The sequence below is a fragment of the Phragmites australis genome, chromosome 3 (genome assembly GCF_958298935.1).
Source record: "Phragmites australis chromosome 3, lpPhrAust1.1, whole genome shotgun sequence".
NCBI lineage: Eukaryota > Viridiplantae > Streptophyta > Magnoliopsida > Poales > Poaceae > Phragmites > Phragmites australis.
In genome coordinates this window covers 47,909,976-47,927,629 of record NC_084923.1, presented here as the reverse complement: position 1 = coordinate 47,927,629, position 17,654 = coordinate 47,909,976, and the positions used below count along the sequence as shown (strand labels likewise).

Here is a 17,654-nt window from a genome sequence, read left to right as displayed (position 1 = left end):
GTGGGAGATAAGGAACTCACACCACGTCAGCTAATGGCGCGAAGAGGAGAGGAATCATTGGAATATTTATTTTTTATTACTGTATTAGAGTGATAATTTCTCGCTAAGGATGATAAATAGGTTCTTCTGAGTCCAAGAGTGGATCTAAGTAGTAAATTTGCGATTATCATGGCGACAATTGAAGCAGTTATCACATGGTCCATCTGCTCCAGTGATAGTGCAAAGCTGGCAGGTTTGTCCAGTTATGCTAAAGCAGCTGAACGGTAAACACACTGGCTATCTTTTTCAAACCTCCCAAATTCCTGACACACGGTTGGGGCAGCATGCTCTTGCTCCATTGGATTTTAAATATGGCTCAGATAGAAGTAGTCTTTGCTTGAACTGTTGTTAGTTGCTCACAGCTGCTGCCCAGCTGCAACATGCATGTCTTGACAGAGATGTATCCCAAACAAATCGCTCTCGATTTTAAATTTGCACAACCATCTTCATGGTATGTATTCCCATCTTATCCCGTCCTAATAATTCTCTGCACCACTCGTGGAAAAAAACAAATCACCTACCAAGTTTCAAAGCACCTTCCCTCGAGCATCCAGGGAAATAATGCATGACCATGGTCTAGGCTCTGCTTATTCCGGAGCTTTCCTGCGAGCGTGTCTCTAACAAAATGATAGCCCGTGCCTGGTTCGCCGGCATAATTGGTGCGACGTGTTGGACATGGGCCCGTCTCCGTCCTATCAAAGTGTGTTTCATGCATGCACCTCAAGAAAATAAGCAATATTCTCGTACATCTTCAGCACGACCTAAACTCGATATGGACTGATGAGACATCCTCCTAGCTTTACGGCTATACTGGGACCGTATACTTGTCACCACTCACCAGCTGAATCTGCAAGCTCTAATACAATGTTAAGCCTTTTTTTTTAATTTCCTACTTTCCAAACAAGCTCTGAGTTATATTCACCGACACCTCACGCTGAATAAAAAACTCAGTGATTGGAGAGTGCCAGACAATCTACTCTGCTTCAACCTTCAACACAACGAGATGCTTAGTTTATTCTCATCATGGATGAAAAAAAGAGACCATTAGCTTCTCCTCTCTCTTTTCTTCAGCTTCCTAATAGACTGTAAAAAGAGCTATCAGGCCTCCGTTGCATCATTCATAAACTATAAGGCTAACTCCAGTAGAATCGCATCCGCCAGTCGCATCCTTATATGCCACTGTGCTAGTCAGATTTGAGGATTTGTAGCTACAGTATTGTGGATCTAGTGGTATAGTGATGCACCTACTCTAAATTTGCTGATTTTATGTTATGTCCGTATCATTGTTTCTATAGCATAGTATGATTGTGAATCTGAAGGAAGAAGAAAAATAATAAAAGATAGAAAATATAGTAATTGATAGCGGTAAAAAATAAAAAATACTATAATAAAAAGAATGTTAAAAACATATTATAATAATAAAAGATAGAAAATATAGTAATTGATAGGGATAAAAAATAAAAAATACTATAATAAAAATAATATTAAAAAATATTATAATAATATTATAGAAGATAAATTTTTAGTGTATGCGTAAAAGCTGATGCGAGAACGGTAGAATCTCAATTATCGCTTGCCCGTGAAGCAAGTAGTTGCCTAGGTGTTGAGGCCTTAAAAAAGAAAGTAGTAGTTGTCTAGGAGGCTACCGTCCAAGCTATTTTCATCGGTGCTCCTCTCTAGGTTCCAAGGCAGAGATTAATGGTGCCCTAGCTCGTACCGCCCCATGCCTTTTCCATGGTGAGCACGGGTCCATGGGACCCCGCGTGTTCACGGTCCATGAGGCCACTCATGTGCCGAGGTTGGCCACAGTGCCACACACTCGCAATGGGGGCCTAATCCATTAGAGCATGGAGCCAGCAGCTGTTCTGAAATGTGAGAGCTACATTTCAGCTGTAGCAAATGGTCTGTTTGGCTGGCAAGAGGAGATTAGAGAAGGACTTGCCATCTAACGAGCCTACTGATGTCTGCTATCAGAAGAAGATGCAGCTGTAGATTGTGGAAGCAGGTAGAGGGAAAGGCTTTCTGCAGGGCAATCTTTTAGCTAACTCTGATTTTGTGACTGCTGTATATATTTAGGCAGAGATGTATGTGCACGCATGTGAAGTTATCATAACAGAACAATGTGAATAAACCACGGCATGCTGCTTACTATAGAGATGGAGACAAGTGTCGTGCCTTTTTGGAGTCTGGAATCTATTCATCAACCTGCCTCTTTTGATGTATCGATGGGAGGAAATTCAGCTGGTTTTACTTGAAAAATAAATTTCACTGGCAAAGGAAATGAGATAGTAAATGTCAGTGACCTTGATATATAATTACTCACTGTAAGAAAGGATGAAACGTTTCCACTGTACCAGAACAGAAGCACAGAAATCACATAAGCCCCCCCGCTTGTCTCTCTATCTCTCCAGATCAGCTGCATCATATTGGGCCTTCCGTCCTTGCCCACACAAATTCTGACTATGGGGAGACAAAAATTCCATAACAACAACCAAACAAGTCAATAGACATTTTTTTGAACACTAAGTCACTAGAAATCATGAAAATTTGAGGAATAGAGATGACAACAGACAAAATACTATGTCGAATCATCACAGATATTAGTGCTTCTGACGAAGACCCACTTCCCTGAAGGAAACGCGATAGATCGCGATTGGGTTCGCGAGCCCGCCCGATTTATTTTATAGCCTTTGTCCACTCGGGCGCCTACGTGGCTAAAACCGATCGTGTCACCGTGCATGGCTGCTGCGGGTGTGGTGCCGTCGTGTGACTGCCGGCGTACATTGCCACTTGCCAGTGCCAATAACGCTACGAGGTAAAATTAAATTGCTAATATTTGAGATTTTATTTTTTTTCTCAGCAGTGGGTGGGCTACTGTAGCTTCGTCCTGCCGGCCAGGCGCCAAAGACATGCAGGCGATAATAATCTGAATTTGAACGGTACTGAAAGCACATAGATTCGCAAAATGTCAACAGCAACAGCAGCAGCAACAATACCAGATAAAGGTGCAGATCAAAAGAGTGCACCAGCGGTGTAAAAATCATTTTGTTGTTACTTTTCATGTATCGCAATGTGATGAACAACATGCGCGTGTCCCTCTTGTGCCTGCCAGAAATCCCCAGGAAACATGGGGCCATCTGCCACAGTTGCAGCAAACCTGATCATCAAGGGTCGATGTTGTAAAGCCACGTCAAACATGAAATCATCAAATGGCACCGTTTCTGCATATTCTCAGGGTGTGGATCCCAACCAAAGATTTTTTTAAAAAAAAATCGCCGTGGAGGCGCCAATGTGTTCTTATTAGAATTACAAAATTGGTTACTTTTGTACGGGCTGGCGATCAAGCAACTGGGCTCCGAGTTGCATCTAAATATTTTTTTTCCTTGGACAGCGTTCTCCGCAAAGAATTCCTCAAAACATGATAAACACCACCTTTTATTTACAGTAGCAGTCTCCTAATGTCACTGAAATTCAATGCCAGCTCCTTGAAAAACTTGCCTGCTCCCCCAAACGGCACAAAAAGAAGAGGTTAATAAGACAAGGGAATAATAGTGTGAACGAATACGAAGCGAATAAAAGAAAATCAATACCTCCTACTTGCCCATCAAATACACGATGGTCAGCAGACAGTGTCAAGCTCATTTTTGTGACTGCAGCAGCCTTCTCAGTTCCTGGACAAAGTCACATGAGTTAAATATATGTCTGCAATTGCTCTATGCAGAAAGGCACAATGTCAAGAAAATATACCATCACTGTCCACAACAGGCTCTACAACCTTGTTACCTCTACCGACAGCAAGAATGCCAGACTGACAGAAACACATTAATAGTAATCATCAGTACAAATTCGAAGGATCCCGCTACTGGGGAAGACAAGAGATGTGAGGGAGGGAGAGACCTGTGGAGGATTAATGATTGCACAGAAATTGTCCACTGGGTACATCCCAAGATTTGAGATACTGCATAAGCATGAGTCATTAAAATGTCAATGTGGAATTTCAGCAATGGGCAGAATCCCCCGATGAACAATGACAAACAGGCAGAAGTTACTTGCCTGAAAGTTCCCCCTTGAAATTCATTAGGGGCAAGCTTCCCAGCTCTTGCCTTTTCAGCCAGCTGCTTAACCTGAGTGATTAGGAATGGAGAAAACCATAAATGACTCATAACCATTGAAAATAGAAATTCTTCTACAAGTAGAGAGGTAGATATCTTAGTAAAGCGTTGACCACAAAAGTTTGCAATAAGTGCTTCCTTATGCAAGTTTCATGTACATACTATGATAAAATCATGTTCAAAACTGCTAGAGCATTCTGACATACAAACATACTGCTGAAGTAAGTTCAGCTTGAACTTTGGAAAGCATTCTCGTACCTCTGAGGATATTGCTGATATTGTCTTTTGATCTGCATTTCTTATTATTGGAGTCATTAGGCCCTAGAATAGCAAAGACCATCATTAGAGGCACCGAAGATACACTAACAATAACTTCTGTGGACTTTATCATCATACCTTCTCTGTAGCAACAGCAATAGATATATCGACTGAATCACACTTTTGGGCTTCTTCCTTCTCATTGTTCCAGTAAGCTGACAATGGAAGCAAAAAACATAAGATTTCCAAAAGTGGAGACTGAAGAGAGCTACCTATACTGGTCTAAACAGTCAAAGCACTCTATAGAACCCAATGTGTGTAACTGAACATTTTCAATTAATCTAGCTGGAGGCCTGGAGCACAAACAAAAGATTTAAATAACGGACTAGATGTCCAATTGTACCAAAAAAACACACAGGGCAGGGGCTGGTCAACTATGTTAATAGAAGCAAACAGTATAGGAAAAAAAGCTGGTAGTAATATTAATTTAGTTGGAATCTGCTAGAGAGTGCACCACCAGTCCAAACCCCAACCTGTGCTTGGCTGCTTGCCACTTGCACTACACTTGTCAGGTGTGTTAATATACATTTGAAACTACTACTCCTTAAATATAAGTCGAGGTATTCCTAAAGAAACAAGTAACCAGGGCTCAGAATGCCTGTCTAGTGAACAGAAAGCATGAGCAGTTCAGTGACTATCCTAGTTTCAATACTATGACACAAACTCTAGCACCCTGAAAAGACAAACTCTAACACAGTACCGTTGTGGAGCTGATCAAGTTCAGCTTATGAGAATTCTATAGTATGTAAATCTAATGTAAAACTAGCTTAGATTCACTGTGTTGAGGTGGCAGTTGCTCATAGTATTTCAACTCCATCATGGACTGTGCAATCAAACTGGGAATGGATCAATGAATCATGTTTGTTGAGTCTTCCGATGCTATTGTTGCTAACTGCCCTAAAGAGAACACTGCCATGTACTTAGGGACACCACACAATTAGCTTCCTAAGATCGAGTGGATAATCCCTCAGAAGTTGCTCAGGCATGTCATTGTGGAGTTCATATGTTTATGCCAAGCAGGATTTGCATGTGATACATCTGACATAAAAAAAAAATCTGGTTCCACCTCATCTTAAAAACATAGACCTAATTTGATATTTGCTTAATTCTTTAGGAATTACCATTTGCTTCAGGAGCATTCCGTAAGGCAATTGCCACAGCTTTTATGATGATATCATTTACTGAAACTTTAATGTCGTGTTGCTCTGCAATAAAATAAATCATGAGCAAAGAAGGCCTTCCTTGTTAACTGATCAATGAAAATATCTAATAAAAGGAGATAACAACACACCTTTCAGTTCATTTCTGAAAGTGAGCAAGGGATCCAGTACAACATCTGACAACAATGTAACACATATCATCATGTCAACAACATCATGAAAAGAGCATGTGCATGGAATGAATACAAACCTTTGGATATGTATAAATGTGGAGTCGTCTGTTTTGATTCGAGCAACCTTTTTGCAATAACCTGCATGATACAAAAAAAATATGACACTTTCGAAACAGTAGTCTCATAGATGATACATTATAACTGTAAAGCACAGACCTGACCAAGTTCATTTTCATGAAAGATGTAATATTTGCCAGTAGCAAGAATATCCACTAGAAATAAAAATGGACGATACAAGTTATAAACTGATACAGCACAATTGGAGACCATCCCCAGCCAAAAATAGTTATAAGTACTTATATGAAAAGTTTTCAGGTTGAAGTTCTCGATATTAATCTAAAATACTATATAAACAGAACATGAAGTTCATGAAAAATTTGATTTGCTGCACAAAGCTCTGGGCCATCCTACAATCCCTATAACTAGGGAGAAGATAGGGGGAGTTCAGTGTGGTCAACATTTCCTTCTTGGTCAAAGGATCTCATACTTTAGTTGACTATCACTGGAGCATGCAGCATGCATTACAAGGAGAATAAAAGCTGAATCACACATCGAACAGAATCCAATACAATTGAAGGGCATGGTGTAATGGATGCACAGTAACTGCAACTTGGAGGAGGGATAGCACCAGTGGAGACTAAGGTCCTACCTGGAGGGAAGTTTATCATGACCCTACAGCTTAAAGCTGCTTGAAGCTCAAGCCCACAAAAATGAATTGTAGTTATTTAGTTTCTTAGGGAAGTTTCCTTTTTTATTGAGAATTTGAAGCATTCTTCCACAAGTTTCTCTGAGAAACAGGCTTCTAGAGGAAGCAAAGCTCCCAAAAGAACAAGGCCCAAATATGGGAGCTTAGTTTTAGCCAATATTGATGTTTTAGGTAGGCTAAAGATTCACTTTAACAAATGTCTCCTGTAGCACTACAAATAATCAATAATGTGTATTGCTCCAAACGAGGCCAATCAAAACTCATAAGGTGAAGTGTATTAGCACTTAGTTTTGATTGATCTAGTTTTGAGTTTATCATATGCACAAGGTAACAAAAAGAAAAAATAATCATTATATCTACAGAAATTAATAGAGTCAAATAGAGTACCTTCCGTATCTGACTATTTGGAATATCTTCATATGTATCAGTCTTTTGTGAAGTAATGGCTGGTTGAGCTTGGGAATCATGAGTTGGCTGAGATGAAGGTGCCACTGGAGCCTTCTTTTCTTTCGTTGAACTTGAACTAGCTCCTGACTTCAATGCAGCCAGAACATCCCCTTTCAGAAGGGTGCCACGGGGCCCGGATGCTCTCAATGACGATGTATCCAGTCCATATTCCTTGATAAGTAACTTTGCAGCTGGGCTTATTCGGCTCACTACTAAGCTTTGTTCAGACACATTAGCTACATTACTTTGTGGTGCACTTTCTGTTGACTGCTCCTCCTTTTGTTCACCTCCAAAGGAGGTATCGGCGGGTATACTTTTGATATCCTCAAGATCTTCAACCTTAAATTGGACAACCAGCAGTTAGTACAAAAATTTGCAACTATATGGTGTCACTAAGATAGAAATTCTGACATTTAAAATGGATGTTTAAGTGCAATAAAAACACCAGTCATGGAGCTATACCGTGACAGCAATGGGTTGTCCAACCTGAACATCCTTTGAACCTTCGGGTGCCAAAATCTTGGCCAGATACCTGAAGCATTAAAGGGGTTAGGCAAAACAAAAAAAAGGTGTGTGCAGAACACACAAACACTCATAATAAGAAAAGATAAAGTGGCACAAAAGAATAAAAAATATAACCCCAAAATTAGATAAAGACAAAAAAAAACTTAAGATGAATCATATTGATGTGGTCTACCAGTGCCAGTGAACTAAGAACTTACACATTGTCATGTAATACACCATAATGATAGAATAATGGCATAGCTTTAACAGTTGCACAAGAATCACTGGAACCTTCTTCTGTGCATTTTTTTAGAGCTTAGGTCTATTTGATGTGTAATGGCAAAGGTAATCAGGTGAAAGAAAGAAGAATGACATATTACACTTGGTTTGACTTGGAACAATAGATTGACCAAAACTGTCTGAATGAACTATCAACAAGTCCGCTACATCGCTAATGAATTCTCTCAGTTAAAAGGAATGCACAGGGAGATTACAAGAATGCAAAACATACATGTAACTTCGGAGCTAAAAAATAATGAGTGAGTTTCATTAAATTTCGATGACAACCTGTCCCTGGAGCATTCTGACATGTACTGCCACTGAATGGGAATTCTAATGAATAACACTCATTCTTAGTGACAATTCATGATATTACAACATATTTTGTAGCTTCTCTGTATACTTGGGAGTTGAGACTGTCGCATCATAATTATAGAGCAAAGTATTTGAGAAATATTAATAGCATTTTAGAAAATGCCATGTGAAGAGTAAAAAATCTTGATTTAACCCAGCTGAAAAATATGGTTGAGGACATTACCCCTCTTCAAGACTTTCAAACTCAAGGGTGGCCTTATCAGTTTCTATCTCGCATATCACATCACCAACCTCTATCTGCAAACAATACATAATGTTTAAAGATACTGTACTCACAACTAATAAGTAATAAGTGACAAAAGAAGTAAGAAACTCTGTATCGATAATAGCCTATTCTGGCTGTATCATGAAATATTCCATAGCGCAAGCCTTACTTTGTCTCCTTCCCGTTTTCTCCATTTCGCAATGTTACCTTGATTCTAATGAAAACTATATCAGAGTACCGAATATGTAGAAAGGTAAAAAAACACAAAGCAGACAACATGTATTGCTATGATAATGTTTTAAGCTTTTACCATAGTAGGGGACAGCGCAGGCATCCCGACCACCAGATGTGGAGGAAGCCCTGCAAAGAGATAAGAACAGAAGAACGGATTAATGAACAGAACATTTCATACATATTTTTTTGTGACAATTAGTTGCAGCTTGTAAATATGAAAAAGGTAATAAAGAAAATAAATTAGCGGAGCAAGTATTTAGTCTACAAATGGATGTGCTTCATTGGCACAATATGCTTACAATAACATGATCTTGCTTCGGACAATTCTTGACTTGGACGTGTTTGTGGTAATTTATTGTTCCTTAAGAAAATCCACGATACTGCTTAATGATTTAAGCAAGGTTCTTTCCTTGTTCAGCAACTTACATCACGGAACAATCAATAAACATAATTAAACCGCAAAAACTTGATAATTCCACAAGATTTAAGCTATCAATCTATATATTTCACATTTTCTGTTGATACGAAGCCATGGATAGATGAACTGCAAAGACTTATGTGATACCAAAGCTACAGTAAGAATCCATAAGCTATGGAATATTGTTTTATTTGTTTATCTTTAAGACTATAATGTATCATATTAACAATGTGAGCAATGACATTATACCTGTTGATGAGAACCAACGGCCTGGTAAGGGAACCTGCAATAAGGATGCTACATAAGTAACAGTTTGATGAAGAATAAGGAGTAGCAGTTTGATGAAGAATAAGGATTGATATATATTGACGAACCTTGTAATGACCACCCAGTGATGCTAGAAGTGACGACCTGCAAAGAAATCATACTTCAGAAAGAAAAAAAATTGTCCAAAAGAAACCTACAGATGATCATCACAAAGTAAAGCACTTGCAACCTTTGGCAATACTTCCTGACGCACATACTGAAAATTCACCACCTTATTCCAAATAAATTCAGTTGTTGAATAATTAAAGCATGTCATTTTCACATATGTGATCCGCATTAACAGGTAAGTAGTTAACCCTAGTGTCAAAATTGGTGCTCCCATCGACGCCATGGACTAGCGAATAACTTCACAGAAGAGCAAAACTAAACAATGCATGTGACAAATTATCCAATGTTATACCTCAAGGAAGCACATCGGCCAGCCTCTACGAAGGAACCCCTTGCACGCGCCAAGCTGTGGGAGATCAGAATCAGAAATCGTTGCATGAATTCATCCATCCATCGGTATCATCCATCATCTAACATCTTACCCAACCAGAAGCGCACGGATGTTTGCCATCGTGCCAAGCCTAAACCTCGGCACCAAATGATCCCTGCCACCAAGTTCGCAAAATGTGTTACAGAAGAGAAAGGATCGCACAAAGGGGTGGAATTCACTCGGCTCAGTTGAACCCCCAGAAATTTTGGAACAATCCTAATCGAACCAAGGATGCATGGACGCGGCACGCAAATCCACAACTAACTGAATCTGAATGGAGAGAAAGGAGGGTTTGGATTTGGTCGAGAACAAAACCAAACCCTCCGTTCGAACAAAAGGGATCCATCCATCCAAGCAAGCAAGATTACTAACCAACCAACACAGGAAGGAAGCAGTCCGTGGTGGAGCGAGTCGGACTCTGGCAGCCGAGCGTGCTTCGCTTGAAGGCGACCTCGAGTGTTCGGCGGCCGCGCTGGCGAGGAGAGGGTTCGGCGGCGCCGGATTCGGGAATTAGATGGCACCCACCCGCGGAACGAAGATGAACACGAACCCCGCAGGGGAGCAGCTACAGTTGGCGACCGGAGGAGGCTGCACAGGTTGCCGATGGTGTGATCCTGACCGTCCGAAACAAACCGACGCTAGGATTTTCAGTTCGCCGTCTGACAGAAATAGAGTAAAATATAATTCCACCCAAAGTCAAGCATGAGTTCGATTTGTCTTTCTCCAGGCGTGATGATATGAATAATGAAACCAATACTTCCTCTTCTTTTTGTAAGGCACGTTTTGGTTGTCACACGTATGAACCCAAAGAGAATGTACATGAGTACATCAAATGACCATAGCGTTTTTTTTGAAAACATAATTACAACTCGCAGATGCACGTACACACTAACACCACTATATGCACATACTTACATGACGTCTGTTGAAAATCGGATATACGGAGTTTAAAGATTGATAAAGTCATCACAAATATATCGCTATCGATTGTAACATCGTTTAGCACTAAAGGAAAAAATTTATCTTGGTAAGATACAAAAGAGCAAACATAGGGTTTGATCCTTGATGGTCATGGAGTAAACCACCTCTACTAACCACTCAAGCCAGGATTGATCCTCCAATAACCACAATATTTGTGTCATGAAAGAAGGGAATAGTTGCATTAGTGTTTATAGGTGAAGAGAGGGAGAAGATTGACATGGAAAATGAGACAAAAAATAATTTAAATTTCATGCACAAATTTATCTTTCAAAACAAGATGACAAAAACAATGTACGGAATATTTTGACCAATGTTATGGTCTCTAAACCATATCTTTGACCAATAAAGTTACGATATTATGAAAGCACACTTTAAGATAAATCTACACGCATATTTTTTCATGTTTCTATTTATGTATTTTGAAAATATCTATAGTCAAAGTTTCAAACATTTAGAAGGAAGTATAACCAAAACATCATGTATTTATGATTAGAGAGAGTATTCTATATTTGAAACAATGGAGTAAACTTAAATTAATTTTCACAAGACCTAAGGGCTTTATGGCCTAACCTAGGGTTTATTTGACTTGTTAGGGTTTTTACTACTTAACTATCGCAAGGTATGTTAAGAAATCTTAGTTATCTCTTTAGCGATGATGATCGCATGCTAGGCCAACACATTCGTTTGTGTCATCCTTTGTTATCTCTTTTTTTCAGCGACGACGATCACATGCTAGGCCTACTCAGGCATACGTGTATGATATTGGAAGAACTGCGATAATGAGTCAGATCGAAGGTTTTTTTTTTAAGGATCATGAATGCAAAATGGAACTGTGCTCAGGTCAAATGTGTTGTAGGTGATATCTGTTATAGATTCCTGGGGAGAAAAAGATTTCGAGTTTTACAGTCATATCATATATATTCTCTTACCAACAGCGTGATGGCCACGGAATAAGGAGCAACACTGTAACAAATCGTATTAAACAATACAAAGCTTGGAGCATGCCTCAGCTTCGGACTACATGAGAAGGAGAGAAGTTGTAATCTATCACACATAAAGGTCCTCCACTGTAACAGAAAATGACAAGTTGATGTATCCATTTCCTAGTACTGTACTCTGAGAAATTCCCCACTGTAACTGAAAATGACAAGATGACCGATCCATTTCCTTGTCCTATACTAGTGTAAATGCAAGGGAATAATTGTACTTCATACTTGCGTGTTGTCACTCATCGAGGGGCCACGGTGAGACCTTAGTATCTCCAAATTCCAAACAGGTGAATCAAGTACCGAATTGTATTTCAACTTTTCAAGTACGTATGTGACATTCAGCACCACTACTTGGTAATGAGTTCATTTATACAATGCAACAATCAATAATACAGTTTAAACCAGTTTCAATCGGTCATCCCTCAGGTATCCTGTTTATAGTCGGCAACCTGTGGACTTATGAACGATGAGCATCCTTAGAATGTTAGGTCCTGAAAATTACGAGATAGAAGGGCCAGCCGTTTAGCATCTAGTGCCACATGTCCATGCTCAACCTTTGCACCTAAAGCCCCAGGATTCTCTCTTTCAGAACCTTATTCCTAAGCAACCTGAAACAGATGAAAATTAGAGATGGATGAAGGAACCAACAAGTTTACTCCTACATTGATTAAATTCTAAGAAGTGCCCCTATTGGAAGGGTGAAGGGGCAATAATTAAAAACGTCAGCCAAAAGGATCCGTTCATTCCGGCGTCATGTAGAAATTATAACTCACCCTTTTAGCATTATATCTTGTTCTACCTTTCTGTTACGAAGAATCGTTTTAGTAGCTTCACTAACGAGGATAATAGCTTACTGGGGGTTCAGCTTAATTCTAAGCATGAACAAAATACTCCCAAAAATATCTTGCAGCTCGAGCCCAAGTGCTTCGACTGTTCTCATCAAAAGAAATCATAATAGTTTGGCCAAAATAGTGATCGCCAACCTACAAAATCCAACTGGATCGTCTGGGCGGCCAGCGGATACTAAATTGGTGTCCATTTCGACGGGTACTAGCTCCAGATCACCCAGACTCCAGCCAGTGAACAAATCCTCCTCCCTCCCACGAACTACGATCACAAAGCTAAGCCAGGATAATTTACCCAGTTAGCGATCGGACACGAAACCGAAAACGTAGGGAAGCTGCATACCTCAATCGACGTGATCGTGGATGTCGTCGCCGTCGCCATCCTCATCCGACGAAGACGACGACGACGAGGAGCTGGAGGAGTAAGTGAAAGGATGCGGCACAAGCTCCGGAGGCCGGAGGACGAGGAAGCGGCGGCTGCGGCGGTGGGGGGAGACGAGGCGGAGCGGGGCGCGGGCGTAGGGGAGGAAGGGGGCGCAGAGGAAGGCGGCGAGGCGCGCGAGGAGGTGGAGCGGCGCGCAGCAGAGCAGCGCGAGGACGCGGTCGGGCGGGAGTGTCTCCGGGTTGCACGCCACGCGCTGCCACGCCGCCGCCGACCCCCGCGCCACCCCCACCACCCACCCCGGCCGCACCGCCATGAATTGAAATTGACCCCCCAAAACCAAACACGAGCCCACCTCACCCCCAATTTTGCCTTCGCGTGCTGGGGGAGCGGCGGGGTAGGGAGGCGCGCACGGCACGAACGCGGGCGCCTCCGTCTGCCAGCGGTGCCGCCGCGTGGATCTCGCCGCCGGGTTTGGATGGTTCGCTGCTTGTTTGCCGCGATCGCGGTTGAATTCGCGAGCCCGTCGGATTCGTAGCTTTATCTACTCAGATGCGTACGTGGATTGGGGGCGGTTGACTCGGCCTCCGGCGAATGGGCCCCACTTGTCAGTTCGTTCTTGCTGCGAACTAAAACCTGAAGCACCTAGATGCGGTATTCAGAGGAGTTGGAGGACAATTTGCTTACTTAATTATCACTGTTTATTTCTTTAAAAAATTACTGTTCACATTAGTGCTAACCAGCTAGTTAATTGTATTTAAGCAATCTGTAATCTTATTTAAGCACATGTAATCTTTGTTTGTATTGAAAATTAAATTTTTATATAGATGTTAACACTCACTTTCCTTAAGCATTAGCGTTATTCATACCCTAAACAGCATGTTAGTGGTGGCCAGCCAGGCCAAACGAAACGGGGTGTGCTGAAACCTTTGTTCAAGTTCCTGAAGCAGAAATTCGTAAAAGCTTTGTTACAGCCTGCTTCGACAGTACCTGCACAAGGCATTTCCTGAAACACTATACCACAATCTATGTACCTCCGTGGGAAAATTTGTGCAAAACCAAATTGGGGAATGCTATTCAGGTGTGGGTAGAAATGGCAAATGGATAGGACCAGCAGATACCAGTATAATAAACCACTACCATCAGCAGCAGCAGCAGCACGTGTGGAATTGCAAAACGCCACAGCAATGCTTGAATGGATAGCGTAGATAAATGCATCGAAATGTTACAAAAAGAAACAACAGTGACGACTTTATAACATGTTAACAGCACGGAACAAAAATTGTTCCCATCGATTAGGGGGGAAACATGAATTACAGGTGATGGTCAATGCTCCACTGCATGAGCAAGAACAATGGAACTTCGGTAGGAAAGAAACAGTAGCATCCGGTGCAATTTATTTCATGCTTTCTGATGTGTCATGAAGAGAAATCGCGAGCATGTCTAGAGAGCAATTTATGGAATGGTTCTCTGGTAAAGCGGAAGGGCTCCCAGTGCTTCACGCTCCGCACTTTCCTTTTTCACCTGCAGAAAATGCGATATCAAATAATGGCCGGCTTGGCAGGGGTTTGGACAAGATACAAACATAAAATAATTTTGCAGCATTAAGCTAAATCATCAGCTTAAAGGCCAGGAATTTCTTAGGCAGTGATATCAACATTGCTTATCTGTAGTTTAACATTCAACTCCTTTAGTTGCAATAAATATCATAGTAAGTTGCCCACAACGTTTACAAAATGTTTATGGCAGACAATATCTGTCACACTCACGCACCACACATAAGTTTTCAAAAGTTTTTAAAAAATATGGTAATTAATATGCCCGCCAAAATAGTGATCACAAAAAACAAGGGGGGAGAGACTATGACATTCCTGCTGTCATGCACAATTTGAAGATAACAGTTCGAGAAGTAAAGGCATACACCCATCCAAGAAAAATTCAGGATATCATGGCTGCGAGCATAGTTATTAGGACCGGACCGGCAGTTTGACCCCAAAAAACCGGAACCGAAGCCCCCGCCGATCTGGTCTGGCCAAAAGACAGCCTCTGCTATCAAACCGCTATAAACCGATTCGATTGCCTGGTTTCACTTACCCCCCCCCCCCCCAACAGAGCCGCTGTACCCTGCACGTGGGCGTGGAGCAGGAGGAAACAACACACAGGGAGCAAATAAATGCCTTAAAAGGGTGGGGACTGGGGGTGGGAATCGAACCTACAATGGAGGGAAGGGAACCCTTGCTCTTACCACTACACCACGTTGGTAGGTGTGTTCTACATACACCTTGCACTAAATATATATCTTATCGGACCGGCGGTTTTCCGGTCTGATCACTGGTTGGACCATTGAACCGCGAACCGAGGCCCTCACCGTTTCGAACACCGGTCTGGTCTTAATAACTATGGCTGCGAGAGCAAGATTATCATTGGAACTGTTCTGCATGAACTTAATGGGTTACTAAGGGAAACTAAGCTATGCGTCCCAACTAATATCAGTAATCCAGAAAGTTACAAGGGCTTCACACCATGACATGCTAATTCATAACCAAAAGTAGCGCAACCTAATGCTTAATAGACGATAATGACAAAGAAACAGCATCATGCAGCCTAAGTCCCTTATTCACAAAAGTACAAGAGTCATAGCCTATGTAAAGAGAATGCGGAATGACAAAGATAGGCAGCAGAAAATACACTTACCAGAGCCAACATGTCACTCAAATATCCTCTGAATGGTGTCTGCAGTGCCTATGCAAAAGAAAGTAAATGTTTCAGAAGATACGAGTTTATAAGGTCAGATTAGTGAATAACAGAAGTAACTTTAAGCATTGCTTAATGTGAAAAAGGTGCCCCAATAACAAATTAAGGTTCATAAAGAAGAAATTTCAAGAACAAGTAGTCGATAACGAGCGCCTTTGTATGAACTAACAGCTTTAGATCAATTACCTAGAACATCTGCAAGGCTGAAAAGGGATAACGTAGGTTTAGCATTCATCCTAACAAAACAAAGTGGGGCATCTTCAAGGTTCATGGAAAGGAAAATGTAGGTCGAAATTTGAGCATTCATCTAAAGCAAGGAACGAAATTTACAATCCAAAATAGTAAAACTATGAAAAAAGTGTACAAGTTGGAAACAATCTAACAAACTCCCTACTAAATCGAAGCTAACTTATGTAAATTACACGTGGAAAATGTCATGAAAAGACTGATAGGCTTGTCAACAAGAACGCCTGAAACAATCTGACCCAGCTGCGTAAAGGTATATCCTATCAAACCTATTCATCAGTGTTTTCGTTCTGTGATTCTAATGCTCATTCCCAATTTTGGGTACCACATCTCTCATTCAAACTTAGTTGAAATGACCATCCTATTCAGAACAGAACCATTAACCTCGTAATTTAACCGTTTTGTAGGCAACCAAACATGACATCGCAACATAGATCAGCCGGATGGACCATCCAAAACTTCAGCCAGATAAAATCATCTGGATCAAATGTACAATTCAAACACATCACCGAATTCGTTCCACTACGCGCAATCACCCACCAAATTACACAGAAACCGCGCCACTGCAGGAACTCCCTAGAACACAGCAACCTAGGACTGATCTCATCCGACTCCGCCACCGACACAGCAACCATGACACATATACGAATCAATCCAGAGATCTAGATCAGGGCATTATGAGGGGGGAAGGGAAAGGAAGGGGGCGGACCTGGAGGTCGTCGTGGAGGTACTGGTGCTTCATGGAGAGATCCATGGCGCGCTTGAGGCGCTGGATGCGGGCGTCAACCACCTCACTGGGCAGCCTCCCGAGCGCCTCCTTGATGTCCAGGTCGTGGTACGGGTCGTAGAGGTCGTCGTACCTCAGCCCTTCGGATCGGATCAACAGCACCGACATTCAGACCAAGAACACAAGGAGAAAGAGACGAAATCGCGAGGTCGAGGCAGGCCAGATCGGATCCATTCGGGACGGGATCGGTTGGTTACTCACCATATTTCCTGAGGCGCGAGGAGACGGCGTGCATGTGGAGGCGCGCGAGCGGGTTGCGGCGCGGGTTCACCAGCCACTGCGACAGCGCGGACAGCATCGACGACATGGTGGCGCGCCGGGGATCCTCTTCGTCCTGCGCGGCGGCGGGATGCGGCCTCTGCTTCGCCTCCTCGCTTTTGTGGGAGAAGGGGAGCGGTGGTGGGCCGAGGGCGTAGGGAAGAATCACAATGGGCTGGGGTTGCGGTGGGCCGAATCAGGAGGAAGGCACGCCCAGTTTCTCTGATTTTTTATTTTTAATTAAAAATATAAATATATACATCTGTTTTGAAATTTTGCAATCATATACTCTTTTCGTCGGTTGAAATGGCGACAGTTCAGCAAGACCAGCGGCAGATCCACAAGGCGCTGGAGGGCTACCCGGGCGCACTTTGGAGCCCCCAAGCTCCCTTTAATTTTTAGGCATGAAAAAAGAAGAATAAAAAAAGAAGAAGAGTGAGAGCTCTAGTTTTTGACTTTGAACCCGTCACTGAGCAAGAATAGTAGTATCACCTATTGTTAGTCACATCTAAAAATTTCCCTCCTCTCAATAAAATGTCTGGGAAATCCCTTATAATCTAAAAAAGAACTTTTGTGG

General features: G+C 41.8%; 3 protein-coding genes across 4 annotated transcripts; all 3 read right to left on the bottom strand.

The window, feature by feature from the left end:
• Positions 1-3,073: 3,073 nt before the first annotated feature.
• LOC133913593 (dihydrolipoyllysine-residue acetyltransferase component 1 of pyruvate dehydrogenase complex, mitochondrial-like) lies at positions 3,074-10,461 on the bottom strand. Its single transcript, XM_062356781.1, has 20 exons — positions 10,208-10,461; positions 9,888-9,950; positions 9,758-9,811; positions 9,405-9,441; positions 9,280-9,313; positions 8,689-8,738; positions 8,548-8,592; positions 8,337-8,410; positions 7,478-7,547; positions 6,956-7,354; positions 5,880-5,940; positions 5,761-5,805; positions 5,591-5,674; positions 4,548-4,624; positions 4,410-4,472; positions 4,093-4,163; positions 3,937-3,997; positions 3,787-3,847; positions 3,630-3,710; positions 3,074-3,537 (listed from the first exon to the last, which is right to left on the bottom strand). The coding sequence occupies exons 2-20, from the start codon at positions 9,914-9,916 to the stop codon at positions 3,479-3,481; spliced, it is 1,455 nt and encodes a 484-aa protein (XP_062212765.1). The 5' UTR covers positions 9,917-9,950; positions 10,208-10,461; the 3' UTR covers positions 3,074-3,478.
• Positions 10,462-12,074: 1,613 nt separating this feature from the next.
• LOC133913592 (uncharacterized) lies at positions 12,075-13,656 on the bottom strand. The gene is made up of 2 exons (XM_062356780.1): positions 12,994-13,656; positions 12,075-12,413 (listed from the first exon to the last, which is right to left on the bottom strand). The coding sequence occupies exon 1, from the start codon at positions 13,346-13,348 to the stop codon at positions 12,995-12,997; it is 354 nt and encodes a 117-aa protein (XP_062212764.1). The 5' UTR covers positions 13,349-13,656; the 3' UTR covers positions 12,075-12,413; position 12,994.
• Positions 13,657-14,255: 599 nt separating this feature from the next.
• Positions 14,256-17,228, bottom strand: LOC133913591 (cytochrome b-c1 complex subunit 7-like). 2 transcript variants are annotated; one of them, XM_062356779.1, is made up of 4 exons: positions 17,021-17,228; positions 16,742-16,899; positions 15,727-15,765; positions 14,256-14,556 (listed from the first exon to the last, which is right to left on the bottom strand). In XM_062356779.1, the coding sequence occupies exons 1-4, from the start codon at positions 17,124-17,126 to the stop codon at positions 14,488-14,490; spliced, it is 372 nt and encodes a 123-aa protein (XP_062212763.1). In that variant the 5' UTR covers positions 17,127-17,228; the 3' UTR covers positions 14,256-14,487. The 2 variants fall into 2 exon arrangements, with proteins under 2 accessions (XP_062212763.1, XP_062212762.1); XM_062356778.1 differs by having other exon boundaries at positions 15,727-15,774; positions 17,021-17,224.
• Between the last annotated feature and the right edge of the window lie 426 nt (positions 17,229-17,654).

What these genes read in the sequence shown, in the direction of transcription:
- LOC133913593 (XM_062356781.1), bottom strand. Translation starts at nt 9,916, where the DNA reads ATGGCAAACATCCGTGCGCTTCTGGTTGG. An exon ending in ATCCGTGCGCTTCTGGTTGG is followed by an intron (nt 9,812 to 9,887) that starts GTAAGATGTTAG and finishes GATCTCCCACAG; the next exon opens with CTTGGCGCGTGCAAGGGGTT. An exon ending in GGCCGATGTGCTTCCTTGAG is followed by an intron (nt 9,442 to 9,757) that starts GTATAACATTGG and finishes ATTTCTTTGCAG; the next exon opens with GTCGTCACTTCTAGCATCAC.
- LOC133913592 (XM_062356780.1), bottom strand. Translation starts at nt 13,348, where the DNA reads ATGGCGGTGCGGCCGGGGTGGGTGGTGGGGGTGGCGCGGGGGTCGGCG.
- LOC133913591 (XM_062356778.1), bottom strand. Translation starts at nt 17,126, where the DNA reads ATGTCGTCGATGCTGTCCGCGCTGTCGCAGTGGCTGGTGAACCCGCGC. An exon ending in ACCTCCACGACGACCTCCAG is followed by an intron (nt 15,775 to 16,741) that starts GTCCGCCCCCTT and finishes TCTTTTGCATAG; the next exon opens with GCACTGCAGACACCATTCAG. An exon ending in TGAGTGACATGTTGGCTCTG is followed by an intron (nt 14,557 to 15,726) that starts GTAAGTGTATTT and finishes CATTTTCTGCAG; the next exon opens with GTGAAAAAGGAAAGTGCGGA.